Consider the following 13271-nt stretch of genomic DNA (forward strand, 5'->3'; position numbering starts at 1 on the left):
GTTTAATATTTTATAGTTGTTTGCATATTTTAGATTATGTTTGCTTGTATTTTTAAACCCTGTATTTTCCTCTGGGAAGTCGGGGAGGGGGGAGGGGAGGGGAGGGTTGGGGGGGTTGGGGAGAGGGGAGGGGGGGTTGTATTCAAAAATGTATTGTAAAACTTTTCAATAAAAAAAAGAAAAGAAATGTGGAGCCTGATTAAGTGGAATAAATCAGTAGCCCTATCGGGGAACCTCCGCAGAGGATGTCAAAATAGCCAAGGAGGCAACCACAGTTACGCAACCATGTCCCAAAGGGTTTTTTTTTTAAATTTCCAAAAGGCAACTGGACTTTCTCGGGTTTTGTTTTTTTTTCATTTCCTTGAAAATGTTTCGCTTCTCGTCAAAGAAGCTTTCCTCAGCGCTTGGATGAGAAGCAAAAAGGTTTTCAAGGAGAGAAAAAGACCCCCCCCCAAGAAAGTCCAGTTGCCTTTTGGAAAAGCACATTTGGGACAACCACGAGCTTGAACGATGGGGGATCTCCGTAGGCAATTGTGCAATCAGTTGCCATCTTGACTTTTTTCTTTTTTTTTACATTCTGCCAGCCTTGAGAGCTGGTCCAGACAAGAAGCACATCCCAAAATACTAGCTCTGTCTTTATACAATAAAGGAAATGCTCTAAAGGGCAAGTAGCCATGCCTGTACAATCAAAACTGTGCTTGTTCTTGACTGCATCCCGAGATACGTTTGAAGGTTGCCCTTTCGATGCAACCAGCCACCCGAACTATTTAAATACATAAAATTCAACACTGCCTTTATATAATGGATCTGAGAATGAGGTGGCTGGATGGAGTCACCGAAGCAGTAAGCGTGAGCTTAAAGGGACTCCAGAAGATGGTAGAGGACAGGAAGGCCTGGAGGAACGTTGTCCATGGGGTCGCGATGGATCGGACAAGACTTCGCAACTAACAACAACAAAGACAGGGGTCTTCAAACTTGGCCCTTTTATGACTTGTGGACTTCAACTCCCAGAATTCCTCAGCCAGTATTATGAAATTCAGGAGAATTGACTATAATCTTATGCACAGGTATCAATTAGTCTACACTTTCCGCTCGCATAGATTGCTGATGTTCTGTGATGCTGTTGTTATATTACATTATGTAATATTCTCTTCTGTTCTTAATTGGCTCAATCAATGTAATTTCTGGACAGTATACATAGTGCTGGAGAAATATAACTGCATACCACCTGGACACTTAAAACATCAGAATTTAAAACAGAGGTCTTCAAACTTGGCCCTTTTATGACTTGTGGACTTCAATTCCCAGAATTCCTCAGCCAGTATCATGAAATTCAGGAGAATTGACTATAATCTTATGCACAGGTATCAATTAGTCTACACTTTCCGCTTGCAATAGATTGCTGATGTTCTGTGATGCTGTTGTTATATTACATTATGTAATATTCTCTTCTGTTCTTAATTGGCTCAATCAATGTAATTTCTGGACAGTATACATAGTGCTGGAGAAATATAACTGCATACCACCTGGACACTTAAAACATCAGAATTTAAAACAGAGGTCTTCAAACCTGGCCCTTTTATGACTTGTGGACTTCAATTCCCAGAATTCCTCAGCCAGCCCTGGCTGGCTGAGGAATTCTGGGAGTTGAAGTCCACAAGTCCTAAAGTTGCCAAGTTTGAAGACCCCTGATCGAAAAAGATGTAAACATCGTCCCGTACATGGGACTTTCCATGAGGTGCCATTTATGGGCCGTAGCAAGTGGCTTTGTCTGGCTTCATAAAAACTAAGCAGATTTAACATAGATTTATATATCAATCTTATTCCTTCTTTGCCAGGGAGGTTTGTGCACCAAATGATCATGTCTGACGGGCCCTTCACGCTCTCTTGAGCTTGGTTGTTTTCTGTCAGACGTGGTTCTTTGGCTGGGCTGCTTGCTGTGGGCTTGGGTTGGTAGTTTCTTGTCTGGAACATCGTTTACTTTTTTGGATGGTTGAGCTGACCTTAATCTTGGAGTTAAAATTAACAGCGGACCAGCAATTAAGAGTTAAGCAATACATGTCTATGGAGATTTTCAGTCACGGCGGTCCCAGAGGCGCTTTTTCGAGAGGCAACTGGATTTTCTTCGTTTATGCTTAAAGAGGTTTCACTTCCCATCCAAGAACGAGAAGCGAAATGTCTTCCAGCAGAACCAAATGAAGTCCAGATGCCTCTTGAAAAAAGCACCTTTGAGACAAGCAAACAATACCCCAATCAAGTAACTGCCAAACAAGCTGACAGTAAACAGCTCAACCAAAGTAGCCATAACACACACACACACACACACACACACACACACAAATACTGACAGGGCAAGCCACTCGAACAGTGATGGCGAACCTTTTAGAGACCGAATGCCCCAAATGCAACCCCAAACCCACTTATTTATCGCAAAGTGCCAACGCGGCAATTTAATCTGAATACTGAGGTTTTAGTTTAGGGGAAAAAAACAACTCCTACATTAACATCTTTTGTCTTAAAAGAAAAACACAATAACAAAGCTTTCAGTGATACAAACAACTATTTACTGAAAGGTAAAAGTTTGGCATGCTTTTGAACAATTCATGTGATTTTTGCTGTTGTATGCATGCTGACAATTTGTCTAACCTTGACTTATACTTTGTAAGTTTGAAAGCAACACATGCAACACTCAGGTCATCTGTTAGTATGTTTCTGGTGTCAGATTTGATATAATTCAAAGCTGAAAATAGCGCGCTCGCTCCGGAGGCTTGTTTTGGCTAGGAAGGAGCTTGAGAAATGGATTTTTCCTGCGAAAACTTAGGCAAACAGTGAGGCCCATGTGCCCACAGAGAGGGCTCCGAGTGCCCCCTTTGGCACACATGCCATAGGTTCGCCATCACTGCACTAGAATATAAACTGAGAGTTAAGCCCCACTCCCTACTAGCACTGATGATGTTACCTGATTTGGGTAGTGAAACGTCTACATTTACAAAAAGCAACCAAGCTCAGAGAGCACCAAGGACACCCCTCCTTTCAACCCTGAGTTACAAATATCCTCATTTATTGGTATGTCTGCACGTCGCCCAACCCTGCAACCGCAAATAGGATCTCTTCAAATGCATTCTATTCTCCAAAGCACCAGAGTGCAGGACAAGAAAGAAATGGTTGGAAACAGATCAGAGAGAGAAGCAACCTGGAATTAGGGAGAAACAGTGAAGACGATCAACCAGTGGAGCAGCTTTGCCTTCAGAAATTGTGGGCGTTCCGTTACTGGAGGCTTTTAACAAGAGACTGGACAGTCACTTGTCTGAAATGGTATAGGTTCTCCAGCTTGAGCAGGGGGCTGGACTAGAAGACCTCCAAGGTCCCTTCCAGCTCTATTCTCTTCTGTTCTGTTCTAATCTGTTCTACTCTACTCTACTCTAATTCTATTCTATTCCTTATTCTATTCTATTCTATTCCTTATTCTATTCTATTCTATTCTATTCTATTCTATTCTATTCTATTCTATTCTATTCTATTCTATTCTATTCTATTCTATTCTATTCCTATCAGACATGACAATCAACCAGTGGAACAGCTTGTCTTCAGAAGTTGTGGGTGCTCCATCACTGGAGGCTTTTAAGAAGAGACTGGACAGTCACTTGTCTGAAATGGTATAGGTTCTCCTGCTTGAGCAGGGGGCTGGACTAGAAGACCCCCAAGGTCCCTTCCAGCTTCTACTCTATTTCTATTTCTATTCATGCAGCTGAGGTGTCGATTAATAAGCCTTGGTGGAGCAGTGGGCTAATGCCTCCTTAAGTAACACCAGCTGCCTGCAATTAGTGCAGGTTCGAGTCCCACCAGGCTCAAGGTTGACTCAGCCTTCCATCCTTCCGAGGTAGGTAAAATGAGGACCCAGATTGTTGGGGGCAATTAAGCTGACTTTGTAATAATGCCGCTTGGGTGTGTGTGTGTGTGAAAGCCCTAATAAGCAGGCATATACATAGAATGAAGGCTACTGCTAAGCTTGTAAGCCACCCTGAGTCTTCGGAGAAGGGCGGGATATAAATGGAATAAAAATAAAAATAAAATAAAATAATAAAAGTTCAGAGAACCTGCCTGCATGAATTTTCCTACCATCGACATAGCAGCCATCAACCCATTTTTGAATGCCCTCTTCCAATTAACATGGCGGGGGGGGGGACTTCTTTAGAGAGGAGTTTTCATTAGCATTTTGGGCAAAAAAAAAAAAGGAATAAGAGGCTGATTTTTTTTTCATCCGTTCATTTCCAAAGGAGAAATGAGGGGGGGGAGGGAAAGTGGGAAGAGAAGAGAAAACATTTTTTACCTTTATTTTCCTTTCCTTTCAAGGGGTGAGTTCCTGTCTTCACAATATCCCCTCTGGCCACCACCTTCATGGAAAAAAACCCAAAAGGATTTATTTTTCTACTTATCTGACAGACGAGCACAATTCATACATGGCATGGGTCCGGAGTACCTCGGGGACCACCTGCTGCCGGCGTCAACTTCCCTCCGCCCTGTGCGTTCCCACAGAGAGGGCCTCCTCAGGGTGCCTCCGGTCAGAGAATGTCGGCTGGTGGCCCCCAGGGGGAGGGCCTTCTCTGTGGGCGCTCCGGCTTTATGGAATCAGCTGCCGGTTGAGCTCCGGACGGCACCGGACCTTCGCTCCTTCTGGCACAGTCGGAAGACCCATTTATTTGAACAAGCTGGCCTGGCCTGATGGGGGATGTTAGGGTTTTTAATGGGTTTTTATACTGTTACTGTTTTTATTGGGCAATTGTTTAATTTTCTTTTAATTTTTGTATTTTCTATTTATATATGCCCTGTTAACCGCCCTGAGTCCTTCGGGAGAAGGGCGGTATACAAATTTAATAAAATAAATAAATAAATAAATAGTCCACTGAAGATGCCCCCCCTGCCTCCAAATAGAGACAAAGCGTTTGCAGCCAAATTGCCAAGCTCGGAGATCAAACCAATAGCCCCAAAAAAGGACATTGTCAAGATCTCTGCAGTTGGATAAGATCAGAGAAAGAAGAACTATTTACCGGTAGATAAACTTGGCTAGTTTAAGAGGTCTGGATGTTTTGGACTGGGTGGGAATGAGCAGGCTGAGATACAAAAGTAGGTGGAAAAACTATTTTTTTTTAGTTTTTTAAAAAAAAAAAACTTTAAAAAATGGATTTCCAGCTAAGCACAAAAAAAGCAACCGGCAATTTTTCGAAAAGAAGGTTCCTTGGGACAGGCAGGACCAATCAGCCTTTAGTAAAGTATCATGAAATTCAGGAGAATTGACTATAATCTTATGCACGGGTATCAATTAGTCTACATTTTCCGCTTGCATAGATTCCTGATGTTCTGTGGTGCTGTTGTTATATTACATTATGTAATATTCTCTTCTGTTCTTAATTGGCTCAGTCACTATAATTTCTGGACAGTATACATAGTGCTGGGGAAATATAACTGCATATCACCTGGACACTTAAAACATCAGAATTTAAAACAGAGGTCTTCAAACTTGGCCCTTTTATGACTTGTGGACTTCAACTCCCAGAATTCCTCAGCCAGGCCTGGCTGAGGAATTCTGGGAGTTGAAGTCCACAAGTCATAAAAGGGCCAAGTTTGAAGACCCCTGATTTAAAAGAAGAGGCTTTTCTTAAGCTGGCTCCTGCCAAGACTTGGATACAGCCACACATCTTCATAAGCAGGTTGAATTAAAGGGGTCTGTGTTGATGTCAGAAGCCCCGTTTGCCACCACGGCCTTAGACTCATATACTGCTTCATAGTGCTTTCCAGCCCTCTCTAAGGGGTTTACAGAGTCAGCCTATTGTCAGTGCCCCCAACAACCTGGGTCCTCATTTTACCGACCTCGGAAGGATGGAAAGCTGAGTTCAACCTTGAGGTGGTCAGGATCGAACTCGAAGGCTGTGGGCAGAGTAAGCTTGCGATGCTGCATTCTAACCACTGTTCACTGCCCTGTTCACCGCCCTGAGTCTCTTGAGAGAAGGGCGGTATATAAATTAAATTAATAAATAAATAAATAAATAAATGACGCCACAGCTACTAGAATATTGTTATGATTCAGCGTCATCCTGTGATACCGGCAGCTGAGTCTGATGATTCTGAAGAGGAGGAGGAGGAGGGGTTTGGAGAGCCTTTGGTGTCAGAGGGAGGCTCTGATGCACTGCAGGACTCTCAGCCTGGCCCCTCCCATCATGTTCCTCATCAGACTCAGCCGTGTGAGCACGAGGTATTGGACGAAGATGATTTACAGCTGGATCTATTCAGGGACGCTAGGAGCAGGAGACAATCCAGCAGAGCAGAAAAGAGAACGGAAATGAGGCAACTCGGTGAGAGGAGGAGAAGGCAATGAGAAGACACGCCTTGGGACTGCTGATAAAAGGGGAAGGTGTGGGAGGTGCTGGTTGTTGAAGGCAACCGTTTGAAGATCTTCTGCTAGAGTCCTGGTCTGTTATTCCTGTTTAACTCTTGTTTGAACTTTTGGTTTAACTCTTGTTTGAACTTTTGATTTCTTTGTAAATAAATTTGGTTGGTTTTTTCCAGCCTGTTGACTATAAAAAGGGGTTGTCCCTGACATTCAAACAGGGCCGGTCGTAGGCTGGAACAGAACAAATATGTTCCCCCCACGCTCCTCTTATACGACACCACCACCACGCTGAATGTTACTCCTCAGATACGCCCTCCCCCTTCCTGCTTCAGCCCTTGTGAGTGAACTGAAGGGTACTTTGTTCACACTTACCAAGTAGTAAAAGACAACTTCTTTGTCCTTGATGAGTTCCGGCTTGAGAATGTAATGGACTGGGATGACAGCATGTTCCCCGCAAGTTAGTGAGCCAAGATGCCTTTCAATTTTGAGGTAGCTTTGACTTGGAGAATAGAAACGCGATAGTGAGGCAAAGGCAGTTTGGTGTTGAGGGGAGTTCCAGTTCGAATCATAACAGTAATCTAATTTTTTATAGGTTGCCTGGAAAAAAAAGAGGATACCAATCATAATCATAACTGTAAATCACCACCGCCGCCACCACATACGTTGGACAGTTAAAGAAAAAAAAGGGCATTGGAAGAATATCTGAAGGACAGTGAAGAAGATGCACTGAGTCTGAGGACTCAGATGAGGAAGAGGGACCTGAAGTGACATTAGAGTCAGAGGATGGCTCTGAAGAGCTCCAAGACTTACAGTCTGATGAGGAGCCTGGCCCCTCTACCTGCGCTCCGGCTGAAACACAGCTGTGCTGGGAGCCTGAGTTGGACAGTGACAAAGCACAGCTGGGAAATATCCAGGAGGCGCGACAGCGCCGGCAAGCAAAGAGAGCAGGAGAGAGGAATGCAATGGGGTGGCTCCAAAGGCAAAGGAGCAGGTGTAAGAAAAGCCACGCCTTGGCTGCATAATAAAAGGGAAGGTGTGGGAGGTGCTGGTTGTCGAAGGCCGAAGGCCGAAGGCAACCGTTCGTGTTGAGGATCGAGTTTCTGTGGACTGTGTTTGTTTGCCTTGGACACTGACTCAGGTCTGTGAAGAATTAAAGGGGTTTGGGTTTTTCCTGCAGTTCCTGCCTGCTTGATTGGAAGAGGGGTTTCTCCTTGTGAGCATAACAAGGACTCGCGTGGGCTGGGACAAAAGAAACACTGACACTGACCTTCCCTAAAGGCCGCTGAAGACGTTACCTAGCCTGGTAAAGAAACGTTCAGAAGCCAACCCACAAGCTTGGAGAACGGACCTTCACCCTCATGGTTATGTACAGTTCAAACATATTTCTCCTCTTTCCGAGGGTCCTTTCTCCTTGCACTTGTGGGAGAGCTATCTTTTCACTTATGTCCAATACTAGGGGGCAGTGCTCATGCCCGTTTCTTAGCAGAGGGAGCCAGCATTATCCAAAAACATTTACAGTGCCATGTAGGCCAGCGTGACTATATGCCGAGGCCCATGGAACACTGCTATCTTCCCACCCAAGTGGTGCCTATTTATCTACTCGCACTTGCATGCTTTCGAACTGCTAGGTTGGCAGGAGCTGGGGCAAGTGACACGAGCTCACCCCGTCAGGCAGCACTCGGGTCTTGAACCCTGGTTGTCAGCTGGAAAGCTGACAAGCTCAGAGTCTTTAACCGCTGAGCCATTGAGCCCCCTCTTATGCCTACATAAAAAGTATCTTTCCACCCCAGATCCTATTTGGCAAAGGACATACCAGGCTAAGAACCTTGCCGTGATTTATGGCCAACACCCACATCACTAAGAATACTCACAGTGAGCTGAACGGCATCATTTGTGAAGTCGGAAGTGTCTATGGAAAAGTGGGCTCGTCCCTGATCATCAGTGTTGTGGTAGGTACTGTTCTTCACTCCTGATACTTTAAGCTCAACGACCTGGTTGGCTATTGGCTTTTTTCGGCCATCCACAAGCTTGATCTAAATTTACAAAGCAAACACCGGCTTAGGAACAGATCCAATTGCTATGCTATGCCAGGGTAGTTGTGCGAACAGGAGTCGGGTCAGAGGGGGAAGAGGAACCACTCATCTACGTTTCTCCAAGGCTTCAGGAGAAACATCTCTGAGGCTTAGAGTGGGCTGCATCTAAAGGGTGGGAAGACCCTGTGGGACTGTCCTACTCACCCTCTGATTCAAGACATGGTTTGAATAAAATGCTCAGCCAGGGAGGCCATCAACCAGTTTGCCTTACCTCCCCAGACAAAGGAAGTCCAGGTTTGTAGTAAGCGTCCACATTTTCAAAGGAAACGACACTAATTGTCGAAGTTATCTGTGTGGTGCCTGAGCCTGTCAGCATAATCTCTGCCAAAAGGAAACAGACACATACAAAGCTTAGGAGGAACACAACATCAGCCTTCGATGCCTTTTTTTTCATCCCTGGAGCCAAACTCCCCAACCAGCTGATCTGGCAATTTTCATTACTTGGGCTGGGAGAAAAATTCAAAGTTTTCTTTGTTAACCATTCAGACAATTGTATCGTTTAGTCCAGCTGTCTGACATACAAGTAGACCTCGTCTTCTAAACGTTTCTTTAGTAAACGTTCCAAGTTACAAGGGCCCAGAAAAAAGTGACTTGTGACCATTTTTCACACTTAACGGACGTTACAGCGTCCCCCATGGTCATGTGATCAAAATTTGGATTCTTGGCATATTTATGAAGGTTGCTGTGTCCCCCCCGGGGTCACGTGATCCCCTTTGGCGACCTTCAGAGAAGCAAAGTCAAGGGGGGAAGCCAGATTCACTTCAACAACCGTGTGACTCACTTAACCACTGCAGCGATTCATTTAGCAACGGTGGCAAGAAAGGTCCCAAAAGTGGAGTAAAAGTCACTTAGCAACTGTCTCGCCTAGCAAGAGAAATTTTGGACTCAATTGTGGTGGTAAGTGGAGGACTACCTGTGTTCTGGGCCCCAAAAAGCTCTTTGGCCAAGTTTTTCCCAATCCCGGAGTGATCCTCAGCAACCTTTTAGATCAGCGTTTTTCAAACTGGGTGACTTTCAGATGTGTGGATTTTTGGTGAACGGCCGGGGGGCTTCCGGGAGTCGAAATCTACCCATTTTAAACTCACTAACTTTGAAAAAAACACCGTTTTAGATGAAAAGCTGAAGATGGAAGTTGCAAGCCCTTGCAATAAAAAGCAGGCTACCTCCAGCCAAGAGGCCCATCACATCCACCCCCAAACTATTTACCTGTCCCCTCTTCTGTGATTGTGCCCTCCGTTTGAATCTCCATCTGAAATCCATTCCTCTTCAGCTGGAATATTTTCAGATCCACCTCTTGTGAGAAGCAGCCGTGAATATCAGCCTGCATGAGATGAGATGAGATGAGATGAGATAAGATGAGATAAGATGAGATAAGATAAGATAAGATAAGATAAGATAAGATAAGATAAGATAAGATAAGATAAGATAAGATAAGATAAGATAAGATAAGATAAGATAAGATTAGAGCCTCGGTGGAGCAGTGGGCTAATGCCTCCTTAAGTAACACCAGCTGCCTGCAATTAGTGCAGGTTCGAGTCCCACCAGGCTCAAGGTTGACTCAGCCTTCCATCCTTCCGAGGTAGGTAAAATGAGGACCCAGATTGTTGGGGGCAATTAAGCTGACTTTGTAATAATGCCGCTTGGGGTGTGTGTGAAAGCCCTAATAAGCAAGCATATACATAGAATGAAGGCTACTGCTAAGCTTGTAAGCTGCCCTGAGTCTTCGGAGAAGGGCGGGATATAAATGGAATTTTTAAAAAAAAGATAAGATAAGATAAGCTTTAGTGTCATTTTTTTACTGTGGGCACAACGGCGCATGTCAAAAATGAAATTTAGTTGCCCGCTCTCAAAGTGAAACACATACATGACACACACCTAAACATACTATGTACAACCTATGTGTAGACCCACCCGCCCCTACCTATACATAACAAATAATAATTAATAAAGTCTTTATTGATTAGCCCTTGGGCCATATCAAAGTGCAAAGTTCCAGCAACAAATTGTTACTAAAATTTGATAAAAGCAATTTAAAATGAAATTTGATAAAATACAATTTAAAATGGAATTAGAATAAAATACGATTTAAAATAAAACGGTAATAAAATACAATCTAAAATGAAATTGTAATAAAGGTAAAGGTAAAGGTTCCCCCGCACATGCGTGCTAGTCGTTTCCGACTCTAGGGGCCGGTGCTCATCTCCGTTTCAAAGCCGAAGAGCCAGCGTTTGTCCGAGGACGTCTCCGTGGTCCTGTGGCCGGCATGACTAGACGCCAAAGGCGCACGGAACGCTGTTACCTTCCCACCGGAGTGGTCCCTATTTTTCTACTTGCATTTGTACGTGCTTTCGAACTGCTAGGTTGGCAGAAGCTGGGACGAGTAACAGGCGCTCACTCTGTTACGCGGGACTCGGGATTCGACCCGCCAAACTGCCGACCTTCTGATCGACAAGCTCAGCGTCCTAACTCACTGAGCCACCGCGTAATAATTTAAGATATAGATAAAATATGATAAAATTATATTTCGGAGTCGCCCTTGCAATCTACCCCAATCAGTCCCACGTATGCAGATCTCAACCGAACCCTATTTTGTTTAAGTACTGTGCTACGTTAAATGTTATTTTCAAGTTCTGGCCGGACATAAGGTAAGCTGTTTTGATACGGGGATCCCAATGGGTCATTCGTTTGTTATATAGACCAAGATACCTATCTCTCACCCTCTTATACAGGCAACAGTCAAATAGGATGTGAGCCAGGTCTTCTACCTCTGCCACTCTGCAAATGCAGAGATGCTCATTGTAGGGTATAGCATGAAATCTCCCATATCTGACCATTGTGTCAAGCTGTTCGAATCTCGCTCGCGTAAATATCTCCCTAAGATGTTTTGGGAGTTGTAACTTCAAATATTATTTATTTATTTATTTATTTATTTGATTTATATACCGCCCTTCTCCCAAAGGACTCAGGGCAATAAATATATTAAAAATACAAGATACAAAAGTTAAGAAAAATTAAATATTGTGCCCGATACAATAAAATTAATTAAAATCAATATTAAAAACCCCAAACCCATCAGACCAGGCTGGCTTGTTCAAATAAATAAGTTTTTAGATCACGGCGGAAGGAGCGAAGGTCGGGAGCCATCCGGAGCTCAACCGGTAAGCGGTTCCAAAGGTCTGGCGCGCCCACAGAGAACGCCCTCCCCCTGGGGGTCACCAGTCGACATTCTCTGACCGGCGGCACCCTGAGGAGGCCCTCTCTGTGGGAGCGCACTAGACGAAGGGAAGTTGACGCCGGCAGCAGGTGCTCCCGTACGTAATCTGGACCCATGCCATTTAGGGCTTTATAGGTCATCACCAGCACCTTGAATCTCACCCGGAGGGCAACTGGAAACTAATGCAGCTTGCGGAGCAGAGGTGTAACATGGGAGTATCGGGAGACACCCAACTCGCGTGGCTGCATTCTGCACCAGCTGAAGCTTCCGAGTGGTCCTCAAGGGCAGCCCCATGTAGATAGCATTGAAAAGTACGACATATGAAGTAATTATTAAATGCTGTCCATCTCGAAATCAGAGAGTAACAAGCTGCAGCGGCAAATTCTTTTTAAATTCTTCCTGTTTTCCTCAATAATTTTTCTAGGCTAAGCCTTCTCAGCCTGTAGCCGGCAGGCACCTCTCATGCTCTGCAACTTGGCCCATATGGTTTACTAAGACTGCAGAACAATGGAGAACTTGGGGGCTCACCTTCACCCTTGACTTAAGTTTTCAGACTCTAGCAAAGAAGCCATTTTGACCATCAAGACTAACTGAGTGGGGTGTCCATGTTTGCACCTAACCACATGACAAACACGCCCGGCGAGAGATTCTTCTGCCATTTATTTCCCTGTCCATGTTGCTTTCCACTTGATTCCAGCCCATGAGCTGAAAGAGGCTTAAGTAATTTTACATTACAGCACTTTCCCCCTTGATCTAATGTTATCCAAGGTCAGCCTCAAGCTGCGTAGAACATGTTAGGCTTCCTCACCCATTATCCTGGACCAGGAGTGTCCATATGGGGTCAAAAAAAGTCAAAATGGTAGCCAGGACCACTTGACTGAGGCCCTGCCCCTTTTTAATGTGTGTCATGATGCAGGTAAAAGGGGGTGGACTTCAATTGTGGCTGCCATCTTGATTTTTTTTAATCCTTTTCAGGATACCCCTGAGAAACCTTGGCCCTATGATTTACTTATAACCTTCATCTCCCACTTTTCCACCGGGTGCTCAAGGGGGACCCATGGAAACCTCTCTTAATATTATCTTTAGGTAAAAGTAAAGGTAAAGGTTCCCCTGCACATCCGTGCTAGTCGTTTCCGACTCTAGGGGCCGGTGCTCATCTCCGTTTCAAAGCCGAAGAGCCAGCGCTTGTCCGAGGACATCTCCGTGGTCATGTGGCCGGCATGACTAGACGCCAAAGGCGCACGGAACGCTGTTACCTTCCCACCGTAGCGGTCCCTATTTTTCTACTTGCATTTTTACATGCTTTCGAACTGCTAGGTCGGCAGAAGCTGGGACGAGTAACAGGCGCTCACTCTGTTACGCGGCACTCGGGATTCAACCCGCCAAACTGCCGACCTTCTGATCGACAAGCTCAGCGTCCTAACCCACAGAGCCACCGCGTCCCTCGAATATTATCTTTACAAGCATCCAATAAGATAGGCTGGGCTGAGAGAGTGGCCAGCAACGTTGCAATGAAACTATGGCTGGTCTGGTTTCTAATCTAATATTTATCACTGTCCCACAGTTCTTCTATTCC

At 44.7% G+C, this 13271-nt stretch overlaps 1 protein-coding gene across 3 annotated transcripts in view; it reads right to left on the reverse strand.

Annotated features, from left to right (window-relative positions):
* The window catches only part of LOC308661145 (alpha-2-macroglobulin-like), a 113892-nt gene that overhangs the window by 55687 nt on the left and 44934 nt on the right, over nt 1-13271 (reverse strand). For all 3 annotated transcript variants that reach the window (XM_081315938.1, XM_081315936.1, XM_081315937.1), the window contains exons 10-14: nt 9688-9802; nt 8693-8802; nt 8260-8421; nt 6761-6985; nt 4331-4394 (exon numbers count right to left, since the gene is read on the reverse strand). In XM_081315938.1, the coding sequence (XP_081172064.1) occupies nt 4331-4394; nt 6761-6985; nt 8260-8421; nt 8693-8802; nt 9688-9802 (676 nt within the window). The remainder of the gene's footprint in view (nt 1-4330; nt 4395-6760; nt 6986-8259; nt 8422-8692; nt 8803-9687; nt 9803-13271) is intronic.

The sequence above is a fragment of the Vipera berus genome (assembly GCF_964194415.1).
Source record: "Vipera berus genome assembly, chromosome: 2".
Taxonomy (NCBI): Eukaryota; Metazoa; Chordata; class Lepidosauria; order Squamata; family Viperidae; genus Vipera; species Vipera berus.